This window comes from Hippopotamus amphibius, chromosome 1 (assembly GCF_030028045.1).
Source record: "Hippopotamus amphibius kiboko isolate mHipAmp2 chromosome 1, mHipAmp2.hap2, whole genome shotgun sequence".
Classification (NCBI taxonomy): Eukaryota; Metazoa; Chordata; class Mammalia; order Artiodactyla; family Hippopotamidae; genus Hippopotamus; species Hippopotamus amphibius.
In genome coordinates this window covers 155,945,430-155,958,584 of record NC_080186.1, presented here as the reverse complement: position 1 = coordinate 155,958,584, position 13,155 = coordinate 155,945,430, and the positions used below count along the sequence as shown (strand labels likewise).

Below are 13,155 nucleotides of genomic sequence, written 5' to 3'. Positions count from 1 at the left end.
AGACAGTTATTAATTAAATACACATGATACATTGAGTGCTGTATCATAAATTTAAACTAGTCATATGGACTGAGATTGTACATCCTGTTTTTCTGTTTAGCACACTATTTCATTCTGCAAGGAATTCTCTGCAGTAGGTCATGCTTAAAACTATTTTCACATCATTGAGGATATGTTAAATTGTTTTTGCAATGTAATGATTGATCCTTTTTTCAATTTTGAAAGGATTGGTGCTAAGCACACATACTGTTTATGCAGTATGATTTGTCACCTCCTCTGTTCCATGTATAGGAAGAGAAGGGTTAGTAAAATTTAGCATATCCATTTGTTCTCTACATTTGCTGTGAGATCAAGTGGTTACTTTGTGACCTGTCTTATTAAGGTGTATTAAAAGTCTTCTGGAATGTTACAACTTGGTAAGGACATTTAGTCAGGTGTTAAAAAATTCTAAATTCACTTTATCTTGTGTCACATAGTGAATGTCTGACTTTAGATATAAAATATTGAGTAAATCTTAAAAATAGGTCTCATATGAGGTAGTGAAAAAGATACTATTAAATAACCAACCAAAGGGGGGCTTTGCTCCTTGATACCTTATCTTTTTTAATCTTGTTCTATAAAATTTGGCTTCATTGTTTCTGATGTTCTTGCATCTATAAATATAGACTCTAAATGTGCTTTCTTTCCAAAAGTGGTCCTTTGTATCTAAGGTAATTTCATGTGTACAGTGGCTAGTCTGTTCATCTGAGATTTTTGTCCTTTTTTTCTTTCTCTGTGTTCGTTATCCACCTGCTTGTAGGATAACAGATTTTCACTGTCTTGTTTAATTTTTCTTTTGAACATCTCTTATTCTCTGTGGGGGTATACTTGTGGTGGGTATTTTTTTTTTTTAAGTTTCTTTATTATTTTTCTTTTCTCTGCTCCCAGATATGGGAGTATAGTTTGTGCATACCTGAAATTATATGATTTTTGGGAGGAGTGTTTTTATTTTTTTAAAGGGGTATAACAGCCTTTATAACCACGTCTCATTGGATACAAAACTCTACATGAATAATAGCTCAAGGCTCCTTTGTCTACTAATTTGATACGATTAATTGTTCAGTTTTGGGTAAAATCAGCATGTAGTTATTCCATTTAAGATTGTAAAAAATGGACATTATGCAGTCACACTGCCTAATTCTTACTTTTTCTTTATACCTCAATGCATCCTAATCAGTTGCATGTCTATTTCTTGAGTTAGAAAAAATCTTAGTAACATCTTTCTTGAGTACTGTTCCCATTGGTGTACTTTCTCTGTTCTTGGCTCAAGTCTCAGGAAGTAGATCATTACTTAAGAGAAGCTTGTCACTTTCAATCCCAGCTGCCCTCCTATTCTTTCCTCTGTAGGACAGCCCATGTACTCTCGTGAACATGGTGCTGCTGCATCTGAGCGACTTCAGTTGGGGACACCGCCTCCTCTGTTGGCAGCTCGTTTGGTGCCACCTCGAAACCTCATGGGATCCTCCATTGGGTACCATACCTCAGTCTCCAGCCCTACCCCTCTGGTCCCAGGTAAGCTTTGCTACAGATGGCTATCCACCTCTGATCTTTTATACCATAAACTGGCCAACCTAAGAGGTGACCTGGTATCCTGATCTGCTATCATAGATTTCTATTAAAACTCCTAGGTAGTTTTATTTTCTATTTCTCTGCTTCTTTGGTTTGTCCCTAGTGGCTCCTGGATGATTAGGCCTCCTGTGTGTCTGTCATCTCTGGTGTCCTTTGTATTTACTTTCCATGCCTTTGTAACTAAGGTCATGCTAGTTCCTTGAACTAGTTTCTAATCCGATACATGGGAAGAGAATATCTACTTGAATGTTTTCTAATCAGTCATATGTTACAAGAAAAACTAGGTTAATTTTTCTTTAAAACGGAACAAAGACATCTGGTTTCTTCCTGGCCGTGGATGGACATGTCTCTTTCCCCTCTGTCCCTTGGTCTGTGGACTGGCTGTGTGTAATGTGGTTCCTTGAAAACTCTTCCCTCCTATTGACATGTACATTTTGAAGATTTGTGGAGTGCTTTGAGGGTGTCTCGTGAGGTTTTTAACATTTCTCACTTTGCCTTTAGATCTCAGCTCATCATAGTTAACTAAAGGACTTTCAAGTTTCTTGGGGTTCTGTGTATTCCCAGGAATTATAAGAACAAGGCTATTTGATTATATAACTTCTTTAAAACTTTCTGCAGCCTTAATACTGGAGATTTTTCTGTCAAGAGTACCAAGTGGTAACTGAAAACTTTTTAATCATAATTTGCTGATCTTATACTCTGAATTACAAGACTAATTGGCTAGTAATAAACATCTGAATGTACCTTATTTTGTAGCTGAAACCTAATATGACCAACAAAGGTATTTTTCCATTAAGAAATAAAAGATGCAAGGATTTATATTGATAAATCACGACTGCGAGAATCAGTGTCTTCACTCCATCTTAGCCCTTCTTGCATTTTATGTAGGATGAAGAGGATATTTTGGAGATCAACACATTCAGAATTTTTTTTAAATGCTAACAAGATATTTATTTAGCACTAGAATTTTAAAAATTAAATTTTTAGGGACTTCCCTGACGGCCCAGTGGTTAAGACTCTGAGCTTCCACTGCAGGGGATGCAGGTTCCATCCCTGGTTGGGGAACTAGGATCCTGCATGCCTCGCACAGTGTGGGCCTCCCCCCCATAAATAAATAAACAAACAAATAAAAATTTTTTAGTTGTAGAGAAAACACAGATAACAATGAAAGTGACATTGATGAGGTGGATGGTGAATTAAGATGATGATTACATTTATAAATAGAAAATGTATCTTTTAGCTGTGTGAAATAAAATATTTGAAATATGTTTTACATATGAAATTGGCCCTTTTCTCTTCAGTTTAAAGTGCAGATAACCAGGAACTTCTCTGGTGGTCCAGTGGTTGAGACTCTGTGCTTCCAATGGAGGGGGCATGGATTTGATCCCTGACTGGGGGACTAGGATCCCACATGCTGTGCAGCATGGCCACAAAAAAAGAAAAGCGTATAACCAAATTAATAGATTGATTTTTTTGATTTTCTTCGCCCCTATTTAAAAGAATACCTAAAAATTGGTGAGACATGATAACAAAGGAAACTCAGCCAGTCATTTGTATATGGTGTTCATGTATGTGAAAATTTCTTTTAAAAATGTGCATCTAAGTTTGGATGACATTATTAATATAGAGGACAAAAATGACAAGGTAAACAAACCTAGAAATATATCACTAATTCAGAATGGATTTGCATGTCTATTTTTTGTGACTGGATCATTTTTTGTTTTCTTTGACTTCCAATAGGTTTATCTATATACTGTAATTCAGAGAGAAATATATATATGGGTTGACATAATTATATTTGTTGAAGAAAATTCATTTTTGTGGCTATTTTATAATAGAAATTATTTAACTGTTGTGATTTGTTACATGTTTTGTTGTTTTGTTTTCCCTCAGATACCTATGAACCAGATGGTTATAATCCAGAAGCTCCTAGCATTACCAGTTCTGGTAGATCTCAGTATAGACAGTTTTTTTCAAGAACACAGACACAACGCCCAAATCTGATTGGCCTAACATCTGGAGATATGGATGCAAATCCAAGAGGTGAGACGCCTTTAAATTTTTCTCATGCTAAGTGTCATTTGGGCATAGCATTTCTGATCTCACTAAGGTTTAAAAATACTTTCAACAGTCTCTCTTTGAAGGGTGCTGTGTAATGATCTCAAATAAATGTTTTTGAATATCTCCAAATTTTACTTTAAAGCTATAAGCAGAATGTTATTTTTAAATGAAAATAGTACTGATGTTAATTAAGTGCTCGTTTTGTAGGACTTTACGCCATTTCAGGCACTATGCTGGATGTTAGATATACACAGGGAGTCAAAAATTATCTGCATGCTGGTTATATTAAAACTTATGTTGGCCGCACTGTCTTTTCATCACGTTCCTTTCAAGGCTGCTATCTGCCCAGTCACTGCTGTGCAGGTGTGAATGTGTTACATCAGTTCATTTGTAACTCCAGCTCGAACAAAAATGATGCCCCTACTTGTGAACTGCATGAAAGAAGAGCAGCATGCAGTGATGTGTTTTTTGTGGTCTGAGGGTGTACCTGGCGCCGTTATTTATCAAAGACTTTGTGCACAGTGTGGAGAAAGGGTTTTGTTACAAAGAAGTGTGTATGAATGGATAGAGAAGTTCAAGGAAGGTTGCACAAGTGTTAGCCATCAAGAAGGAGCCGGATGCCCATCCACGGCTGATGACATTGAGCGGACACATGAAATGATTCCCTTTTCTGGAATTCTCAAGGGCCAGTATTGGAACATTATCAGGAAAAAGGTTTAACAATCAACAGTGCTTGTTTCAGTGAGATGCTTATTGAAGAGCTGAAGCCTAAACTTTGGACTAAACGCAGAGAACTGCTAACCAAGGGCATTGTGATCTTGCATGACAATGCACACCCGCACACTTCTGCCCACATTGTCTATACTCTGCAAAAACTTCATTCTGAGGTGTTAAAGCATCCTCCCTATAGTCCTGATATTGTTCCGTTGGACTTTCACCTGTTTGGTCCCCTGAAAGCAGCACTACAAGGATGAAGGTTCACTTTTGTTTTTTTTTTTTTTTATAATTTAAGATTATTGTATTTCCTTACAAGAGGAATGTTTTAACAAATTTTACAGGTGTCAATCAACCCTTGTTCAAATTGGGCACACATCAAATCTAGCATTATGGGAGTTTTATTTGGAAGTGAACTTTTAACTATCAATACAAATGCCAAGATACTACACAAAACAAAACATCCACAGGAACTTTTTTCATCTTTTTTTGAATTGTTCACAAACATTTCCTACACAAGGTTCACTTCTGATGAAGTGAAGACAGCAAGCATTTGTGGCTCGCAGCTCAGCCTAAAACATTTTTTAATAAGGAAATACAAAAGCTTGTTGACAGATGGACAAAGTGTATTGAAAAGCAAGGAGATTGTGTCGAAAAATGATGTATTTGTCTTTTCTAAAAGTTAATTAAAATAAATTCTGCAGCCAGAGTGCGGATAATTTTTGAATCACACTCATGGAAAGATGACATGATCCCTTGCCTTCAAAGAACTAATCATTCAATGGCCTACTTTGTATTTTAAGAGCTGTGCTTCACGCTAGTAACATTGAGAACTTAAAACACTATAATAAAATTATCCTTTGACCATTTTTATTATTTATGATTATAACCATATGTTAGGACCTTTATAAAGCATAGCCTCAGATCTTTTTTTTCTTCTTCCTAATTCATTTACTTATTTTTATATCTTTATTGGAGTATAATTGCTTTACAGTGTTGTGTTAGTTTCTGTTGTACAACAAAGTGAATCAGCTATATGTATACATATATCCCCGTATCCCCTCCCTCTTGAGCCACCCTCTCATCATCCCTATCCCACCCCTCTAAGTCATCACAGAGCACCAAGTTGATCTCTCTCTGCTATGTAGCAGCTTCCCACTAGCCATCTGTTTTACATTTGGTAGTGTATATTTGTCAGTGCCACTCTCTCACTTCGTCCCACCCTCCCCTTCCCCTCCGTGTCCTCAAGTCCATTCCCTACGTCTGCGTCTCTATTCCTGCCCTGCCACTAGGTTCATCAATGCCATTTTTCTAGATTCCATATATATGTGTTAGCATAAAAGATTAAATGCAAGCATTACCTTTATTTTTTATAATTTAAAATTTTTTTTATTGGGGTATAGTTGTTTTACAGTGTTGTGTTAGTTTCTGCTATACAGCAAAGTGGAGTTCCCTGTGCTATACAGCAGGTTCTCATTAGTTATCTATTTTATACATATTAGTGTGCATATTGTTAGTCCTAATCTCCTAATTCATCCCACTCACCTCAACCATTGCCTTTAGTATGGATTGATACCATTTTTTTACCTCCGCTCAAAAAAAAGGTTGATTAAAGAGTTTGATGAGATTCCAATTGCTTACTTATAGTTTTCTTACTTATTATAGCTAGATTTCCAGTATTTAATTTAAATTTGAATGACTGGCCATGGGCCATCCTGATATTTTCCTTATATAATTATGTGCTGGACATTTTCTTGTTCTTACCTTCTTTCTTATCCTGATTTTATTAACTATACTTTACTGCCATTAATAACACTGTTGCCACTACAGGTTAACAGTTTTGTGTCAAGACTAAACCAAATGCTTTTTAATATATTACTCTCTCTCATATTCCTTACCAACAACTCCTTAAAGGAGGTACTATTTTTATTCTCTTTTTAACAGATAAAGACACTGAGGCAAAGAGAGTTTAAAGAACTTGCCCATTATTAGTTCTTTTCTGTTCTAGTCTATTCTAAACATGACAGAACTAGAATTTGAACCCAGGTTTATCTAATTCCAGAGAATATCCTCTTACCTTCTAAGCTGTAATGCGTATATTGTTACCAAATTCTCTGAAATTAGTGGGAAGATCATATTTTCAGCCCCACAGTGATTATTCTTTGCTGCTGATTTTACTTTTGGTGGAGTTGCTAAAGTTATGGAGAATACTCAGAACATAACGTGTAGTTTTGTGTTGGTGTTTGCTTTTTTGTTCAACACACCTCTTTCCACTAACATAACCTATAGTAAGGTCAGTGTCTTGTATTTTAGTGTTAACAGTTGTGAATGGAATGTGCTAATTTTTAATATTGGCTTCGAATTTCCCTTTCAACTTTTAAGTTTGAATAATTTTAAACCTCCAAAAAAATCAAAAGTGCAATAAACACCTGAATACTTTCACTTAGATTCACTGGTTGTTAACATTTCGTCAGCTTTGGGCATGAATGCTCACCTGTGTGCACTCTTCTCTTTCTCTTCTTTCTTCCCCTCTCCCTTCACATGTTTTTCTTTAATCACTTGAAAGTAAATTTTGGAGATTGTGACACTTTAAGATCCTTTAGTTTACATCTGAGAATAAGACACAGTGCTATATAAGCACAGTATCATTGCCACACATATGCCAATCATAATTCCATAGTAATATCCTATCCATGTGAACATCTTGTTGAATCATATAAGGAGACAAATATTTCAGTCTGTTTATTGTCTAATACGTTTGATCACTTGCCTAAAGTAGTAATTGTTAGAGCTCTCCATTGTAAAGTAAATAATTTGTAGAGTGGTACTTTGGCATCAGATAAATATCTTATTCTCCAACACCCTTTCACTGATATTTTTTTTTTCTTCCATTCATTATCCTTTCCTGAATCAGTCATTACATTAGAGTTGGCTAGGACTTTTTAAACTTGCATATTGTATTTTTTAAAAAGGAGGAAAAGGAGGCAATTGATAATTTATTTTTGCTGTTAACTATTTCTGAAAAGGAAATGTTAGTAGGTGCTACTTGCAGTGATTTTTAGCTTTTGGACTAAATATTTTAATCGTTTGAAATTCCCCAAATATAACACATTGTCAGCAATGTTAATTTTTGTTTTCAACAGCTGCTAACATCGTCATCCAGACTGAACCACCAGTTCCTGTTTCAATTAACAGCAACATAACCAGAGTAGTTCTTGAACCAGATAGCCGGAAAAGAGCTATGAGTGGTTTGGAAGGGCCACTCACAAAGAAACCTTGGCTGGGAAAGTAAGATAATTTGCTGATTAGTAACATCTAATTGATGTTTTTGGTTTTTCGTTTTGTTTTTTTGTTAGAAAATTTGTAAAATTGAGTTGTCATTAATCATTAATTTTCAGTCTATATGTCTTAAAGCTAAGGTTCCCAGAGGCATCATTAGTATGTCTTAAATATCAAAAAGTTAACAGATTATTGATAATAGATATTAGTAATTTGTACTAATTTCTAGGCTTAACCCAGTATTAGAATTATTGAGACATCAGTCCTCTTTTTTTCTCTCTACCTGTTCTGTTCTCATGTAATAAGGATAATGTGAAAATTACCTAGTTGTTTCTGAAGAATATTAAGTGCTTACAAAGGACACTGGAATAAATATAAACTTACATTCTTTGCTGATTATCTCTTGCCTAGGCATAATGTAGAAGAATTAACCAAGATCTCTTAATATTCCTTTCAGGCAAGGGAATAACAATCAGAGTAAACCAGGATTCTTGAGAAAGAATCAGTATACAAACACCAAATTAGAAGTCAAGAAAATCCCTCAGGAATTAAACAACATTACCAAGCTCAATGAACACTTCAGCAAATTTGGAACTATTGTTAATATCCAGGTAAGTGTGGCTATGTTGGTGACAAAATCCATGTATATAGTATATCTTTGAAAGTATTCCTGTCAGCTTACCTTGCTTAAACAAGCCAGTGATTAGTCTGATCATCTCTATGTGTTTTAAATTCCACTGTGTATCTGTATGCCCGACTTTATAATGGAGTTATTACGCTGAGTTTGTCCTCTGAATTCATTTGGTTCTTTTCTGCAACCTCTTCCTGAAGGACAGTGGGCCAGTTATTGTATTTTGGTTCATAACTAAATCTCTGGACAGATGACTTTTTTTACCTGCTTTAGTATTCTAACTAGGTAGGTGAGGTTTTTTGTAATTTCTAAGATTGTAATTTTCTTTCCTGACTGGCTTTTATTTTGTAAAATATTAATTGGTTAAGGATGGTTCTAATCTGGTGGAGAATTTAGGCACTATAACATATAATCTAACATCAGATATATCGTAGCATTTATATTTTGCTGTGTGCTAAATATATCTAATTTGAATATTTGAATTTATCAATTTGGGTTGGGTGTTATGCTGTAAATGAGGGTAATAGAAGGTCTGTTTAAGTTGGGATTTCAGTCAGTTACCCCGATACTCATTGTTGCCATCAAACCAAAATATGACTTATGTATCTCTAACTACCTTTTTTCACTTAAGTTTTTCCTAGGTCATTATTTTTTATATCATTTAGAAAAATTAGGTAGCTTAACATAGATGAGTATATTAGTCTGCCTGGGTTGCCATAACAAATATCATAGACTGGGTGGCTTAAACAACAAACGTTTATTTGGGAGGAATCCAAGATCATAATACTAGCCAGTTTGGTTCCTGGTAAGGACTCTGGCTTGCAGCCAGCCACCTTCTTGCCTTATGCTCACATGGTGGAAGGAGAGGGAGGGAAAGAGAGAGAGTTTTTCTTGTAAGGTCACCAGTCCTGTCTGATTAGGGCCCCACACCTTTGATCTCATTTAACCTTATTTACCTCCTAAAAGCCCTGTCACCAAATGCAGTCACGCTGGGGGTTAGGGCTTCAACATAGGAATTTGGGGAGAACATAATTCAGTCCATAGCAATAAACCATAATTTATATAAGCACTGTTCTCTATTTGGGGGAATTTATATTGTTTTTATTAGTTTTTATAAAAACTGTTATTTGTGAGCCTTCTTTTGGATAAACCTTTTCTTTTTTTTTTTGATGCATAGCTAAAATAAAGGGAATTTTTAAACTTTTTATTTGAACTGCCAAATTGTTCTCCAAAAGGGTTGTGCCAATTGATGGTCCCAAATGCAGTGTATGAAACCTCATCAAAAACTATCATATGGATGCATTAAAATTTTTAGACCAGTTTCATATGTGAAACATTGTGCTTGTTTTAGTTTGCTTTGTTTTTATTCCTAGGTAGACTCTAATTTGTATAGATCATTTGCAGTACTTTTGGATTTACCTATCCACTGCCTTTGCCCATTTTTTAATGAAGGCATTTATAATAATGCTTTTCCAAACCTTTGCTTGTCATACGTATTAAAATTACTTTTTTGTTTTGTCATTTATTTTGTTTGTGTGTGTTTGGACTGACAGTGGTTTAAAATTTTATTTGGTTAAATCTGCTGTTTGTCTTTATGGGCCCTACCTTTATAGGTGTGCATAAAAAGGCTTTCCAAACCCTCAGATTATACAGATACTCACCTTTTTTCCCTGGGTTTTGTGGGTTTTTTTGCTTGTTTATTGTAGAACATTTTCTCTCTCTGGAGTTTATTTGGATGTAAGATATCAGGGAGAAATCTAACAACTTTTCCCCAAGTGGTTATGTGACATCGCTAAGATTATTTATTAAATAATCCAATATTCTTTCATATACAGTGTTGAAATAACATGTCTTTTAAGAGATAGCTAACTTTCTTCACAGTAGATTTCAGCAGGCTGTTTTCTACTTCTGCATTCTTTATCAGTGATTTATCGGCATTTACTTAACTATAATCATTAAATTCTCTGTTTTGTTGTTGTTGCTATTGTTTTTTCTTATAGGTTGCTTTTAAGGGAGATCCAGAAGCAGCCCTCATCCAGTATCTTACCAATGAGGAGGCCAGAAAAGCCATTTCCAGCACTGAAGCAGTTCTAAACAACCGGTTCATTCGAGTCCTGTGGCACAGGGAAAATAATGAACAACCAGCACTACAGTCCCCAACACAGCTGCTCCTGCAACAACAGCAAACACTTAGTCACCTGTCACAGCAGCACCATCACTTGCCACAGCACCTTCATCAGCAGCAGGTGCTGGTGGCCCAGTCTCCTCCCTCAACGGTACATGGAGGTATTCAGAAGGTAATATACTGGTTCACAGGGAATTAAAATCCTTTAGTCCCATCCTCTAGATCATTGTTTCTCAACTTGTGGTCCTTGGGTTTTCTACATTAGAAATCAGTTTGATTTGAGACCAGCAGCATCTGATCTCCTAGGAGCTTAATAGACATGCAGTTTCTTGGGCTTCACCTCAGCTTACTGGATTAGAATCACTATGGGTGGGGCCCAGTAATCTGATTTAACAGGCCCTCCAGGTGATTCTTATGTACCTTGAAGTTTGAGAAGTGCTGTGCTACATCAGAATCACTTATTTGGGTGCAGATTCCTGGGTCTTACCTTCTCAGATCTACAGAGTCAGTCTCTAGATATGGGGCCCATAAATCTGCATGTTTAAGAAATACCTTTAGTAATTCTTTGTGACACTAAAGTATGATAACCATCCATCACCGAACAGCTCTGAATCTAGAACAGCTTCTTTTGTTTTCCTTTGTTTTGTGTTAGAATCAATTATTCTTATACCCACCCTTTTGTTCTACTTTTTCTCATATAGAAAAATTCTGTCCTTTTTAAAACTGAAATGGGAGCCCCAAGAGACTGGGATTTTGTCTGTTGTATTCCTGGTGCCTAAAACAAGGCCTGGCACATACTGCTCAAAACATATTTGAATGAATAGATGAATGAAGGGAGGAACAAATCGCCACACGTTAGAACCATTCAGATATTGATGATAGTGATAGTCTCCTCCTAGGTGTTCTCTTGTTTGGATTAAATGCATTCAGATGGGGGGAAAAAAGCATATTCCTTAACTGTAAATAGTACTATATTTATTATACTAATAGTACTATATTCAGTAGTACTATTATTAACAGTAAATAGTACTGTAAAACTCCATTTATCATTGTGTTTATTTGCAGTTAAGTCTGCATTTCTTTTGTCTCTGTCCCATTTCATGTTAGGGCCCAAAGGTAAATGCTTCCCCCAGGTGCTGGCTGAATGGTGTATAAAAGAGTGATACGGTCACCTCTGTGATCCATTAGACTGTGTTCTGTTAATGCAGCCCAAGATTATGCTCTTTTTAGGGTGGCCATATTGCAGTTATTCATATTAAGTTACTGTCAGTTGAAGCCCTTAAGTCTTTCAAAGCATTATGTATTTAAGGGAACATTAAAAAAATTATTAGAAAATTTTATCTGTATGAGTATATACACATATGCATGCATCATGTTGTGATGTATTTCATACATTCAGAAAAGTTTGGATAACAGTCATTTGTATATCCATCTCTCCACTTAAAAAATCAAACCTTGCAGATAATTGAAGCACACCCACCCCCCCCCCCCCATTTCCTTATTTCCCTCCCCAGGGTAATCATTGCCCTAATTCGTATCATTCCTAGGCATTTAAAAAAACTCCCACCACAAATATGTTTATTTTGTATATGCAGATGATGAGCAAACCACAGACATCGGGTGCATATGTTCTTAACAAAGTTCCTGTGAAACATCGTCTTGGACATGCAAGTGGTAGCCAGAGTGATACAGCACACTTGTTGAATCAGTCAGGTGGTACTGGAGATGATTGCCAGGTATATATTTCTGTGAACCTTTAAATATATTTAGAGTTGTTCAGTGACACAAAGAAATTAACAAATTGATCATCACCCAGCTTTGTAATGTCTTATTTCCTCATTCAAGATAATTGTGACAGCTAACTTACGTGTGGCATGTATTCTTCCCCAATTTCCATGATTTAGCCAGAAATTTGCTAAATTTTCTTTTCCTATTCAAAGCTAAGTAGGAATTTGAGAATTTTAGCCATTTATTAATCAGTCTTTATTAATCCATTTCTTTTATAATTTTTCTCCTTTAATTAAGAACATCATGAAGGGGACTCAGTCATAATCAATTCAGAAGTCAAATTTGGAAATATGTTTTTAAGTAGTTTCTTTTGCCTTTGGGAATATATCTATATGATGACTCTACAGAATGGTGATTTTTTTTTCTTTCTTATTTTTAATAAAGTATATAATTTTTCTTAATGATTTTTTAAAAATTTATTTATTGGCTGCATTCATTGCTGCACGGGCTTTCTCTAAATTGTGGCGAGCAGGGGCTACTCTTGGTTGCAGTGCACAGACTTCTCATTGCAGTGGCTTCTTTTGTTGTTGAGCATGGGCTCTAGGCACATGGGCTCAGTAGTTGCGGCTCACAAGGCTTAGTTGCTCTGCAGCATGTGGAATCTTCCTGGACCAGGGATCGAACCCTTGTCCCCTGCATTGGCAGGCGGATTCTTAACCGCTGGGCCACCAGGGAAGTCTGTGATTTTTTTTTTCCAAGAGAGCTAGGAAAACTGAAAAAGAACAGGTAGGGGTAGTCCTCCTAGACATTAAAAAATACTATGAAGTCAGTGTAACTCAAACAATTTGTTACTGGGACATGAGGAGACAGACCAGTGGAACAGAATCAAAGACTGAGATTTATAGACTTACTCAAAAATAGGAATTTATTATATGCTAACACATTATCTCAGATCAGCAGGGAAAGTATGGACTTTTTTGGTAAATTGTATTTGGATCATTGGATAGCC

General features: G+C 35.8%; 1 protein-coding gene across 4 annotated transcripts in view; it reads left to right on the top strand.

The window, feature by feature from the left end:
* RBM27 (RNA binding motif protein 27) overlaps positions 1-13,155 on the top strand; it is a 66,789-nt gene that overhangs the window by 34,043 nt on the left and 19,591 nt on the right. For 2 of the 4 annotated variants that reach the window (XM_057731982.1, XM_057731973.1), the window contains exons 9-14: positions 1,387-1,551; positions 3,502-3,651; positions 7,527-7,671; positions 8,120-8,273; positions 10,294-10,590; positions 12,014-12,154. In XM_057731982.1, coding sequence (XP_057587965.1) covers positions 1,387-1,551; positions 3,502-3,651; positions 7,527-7,671; positions 8,120-8,273; positions 10,294-10,590; positions 12,014-12,154 — 1,052 coding nt within the window. The remainder of the gene's footprint in view (positions 1-1,386; positions 1,552-3,501; positions 3,652-7,526; positions 7,672-8,119; positions 8,274-10,293; positions 10,591-12,013; positions 12,155-13,155) is intronic. The other 2 variants (XM_057732004.1, XM_057731992.1) reach the window with 1 other exon arrangement.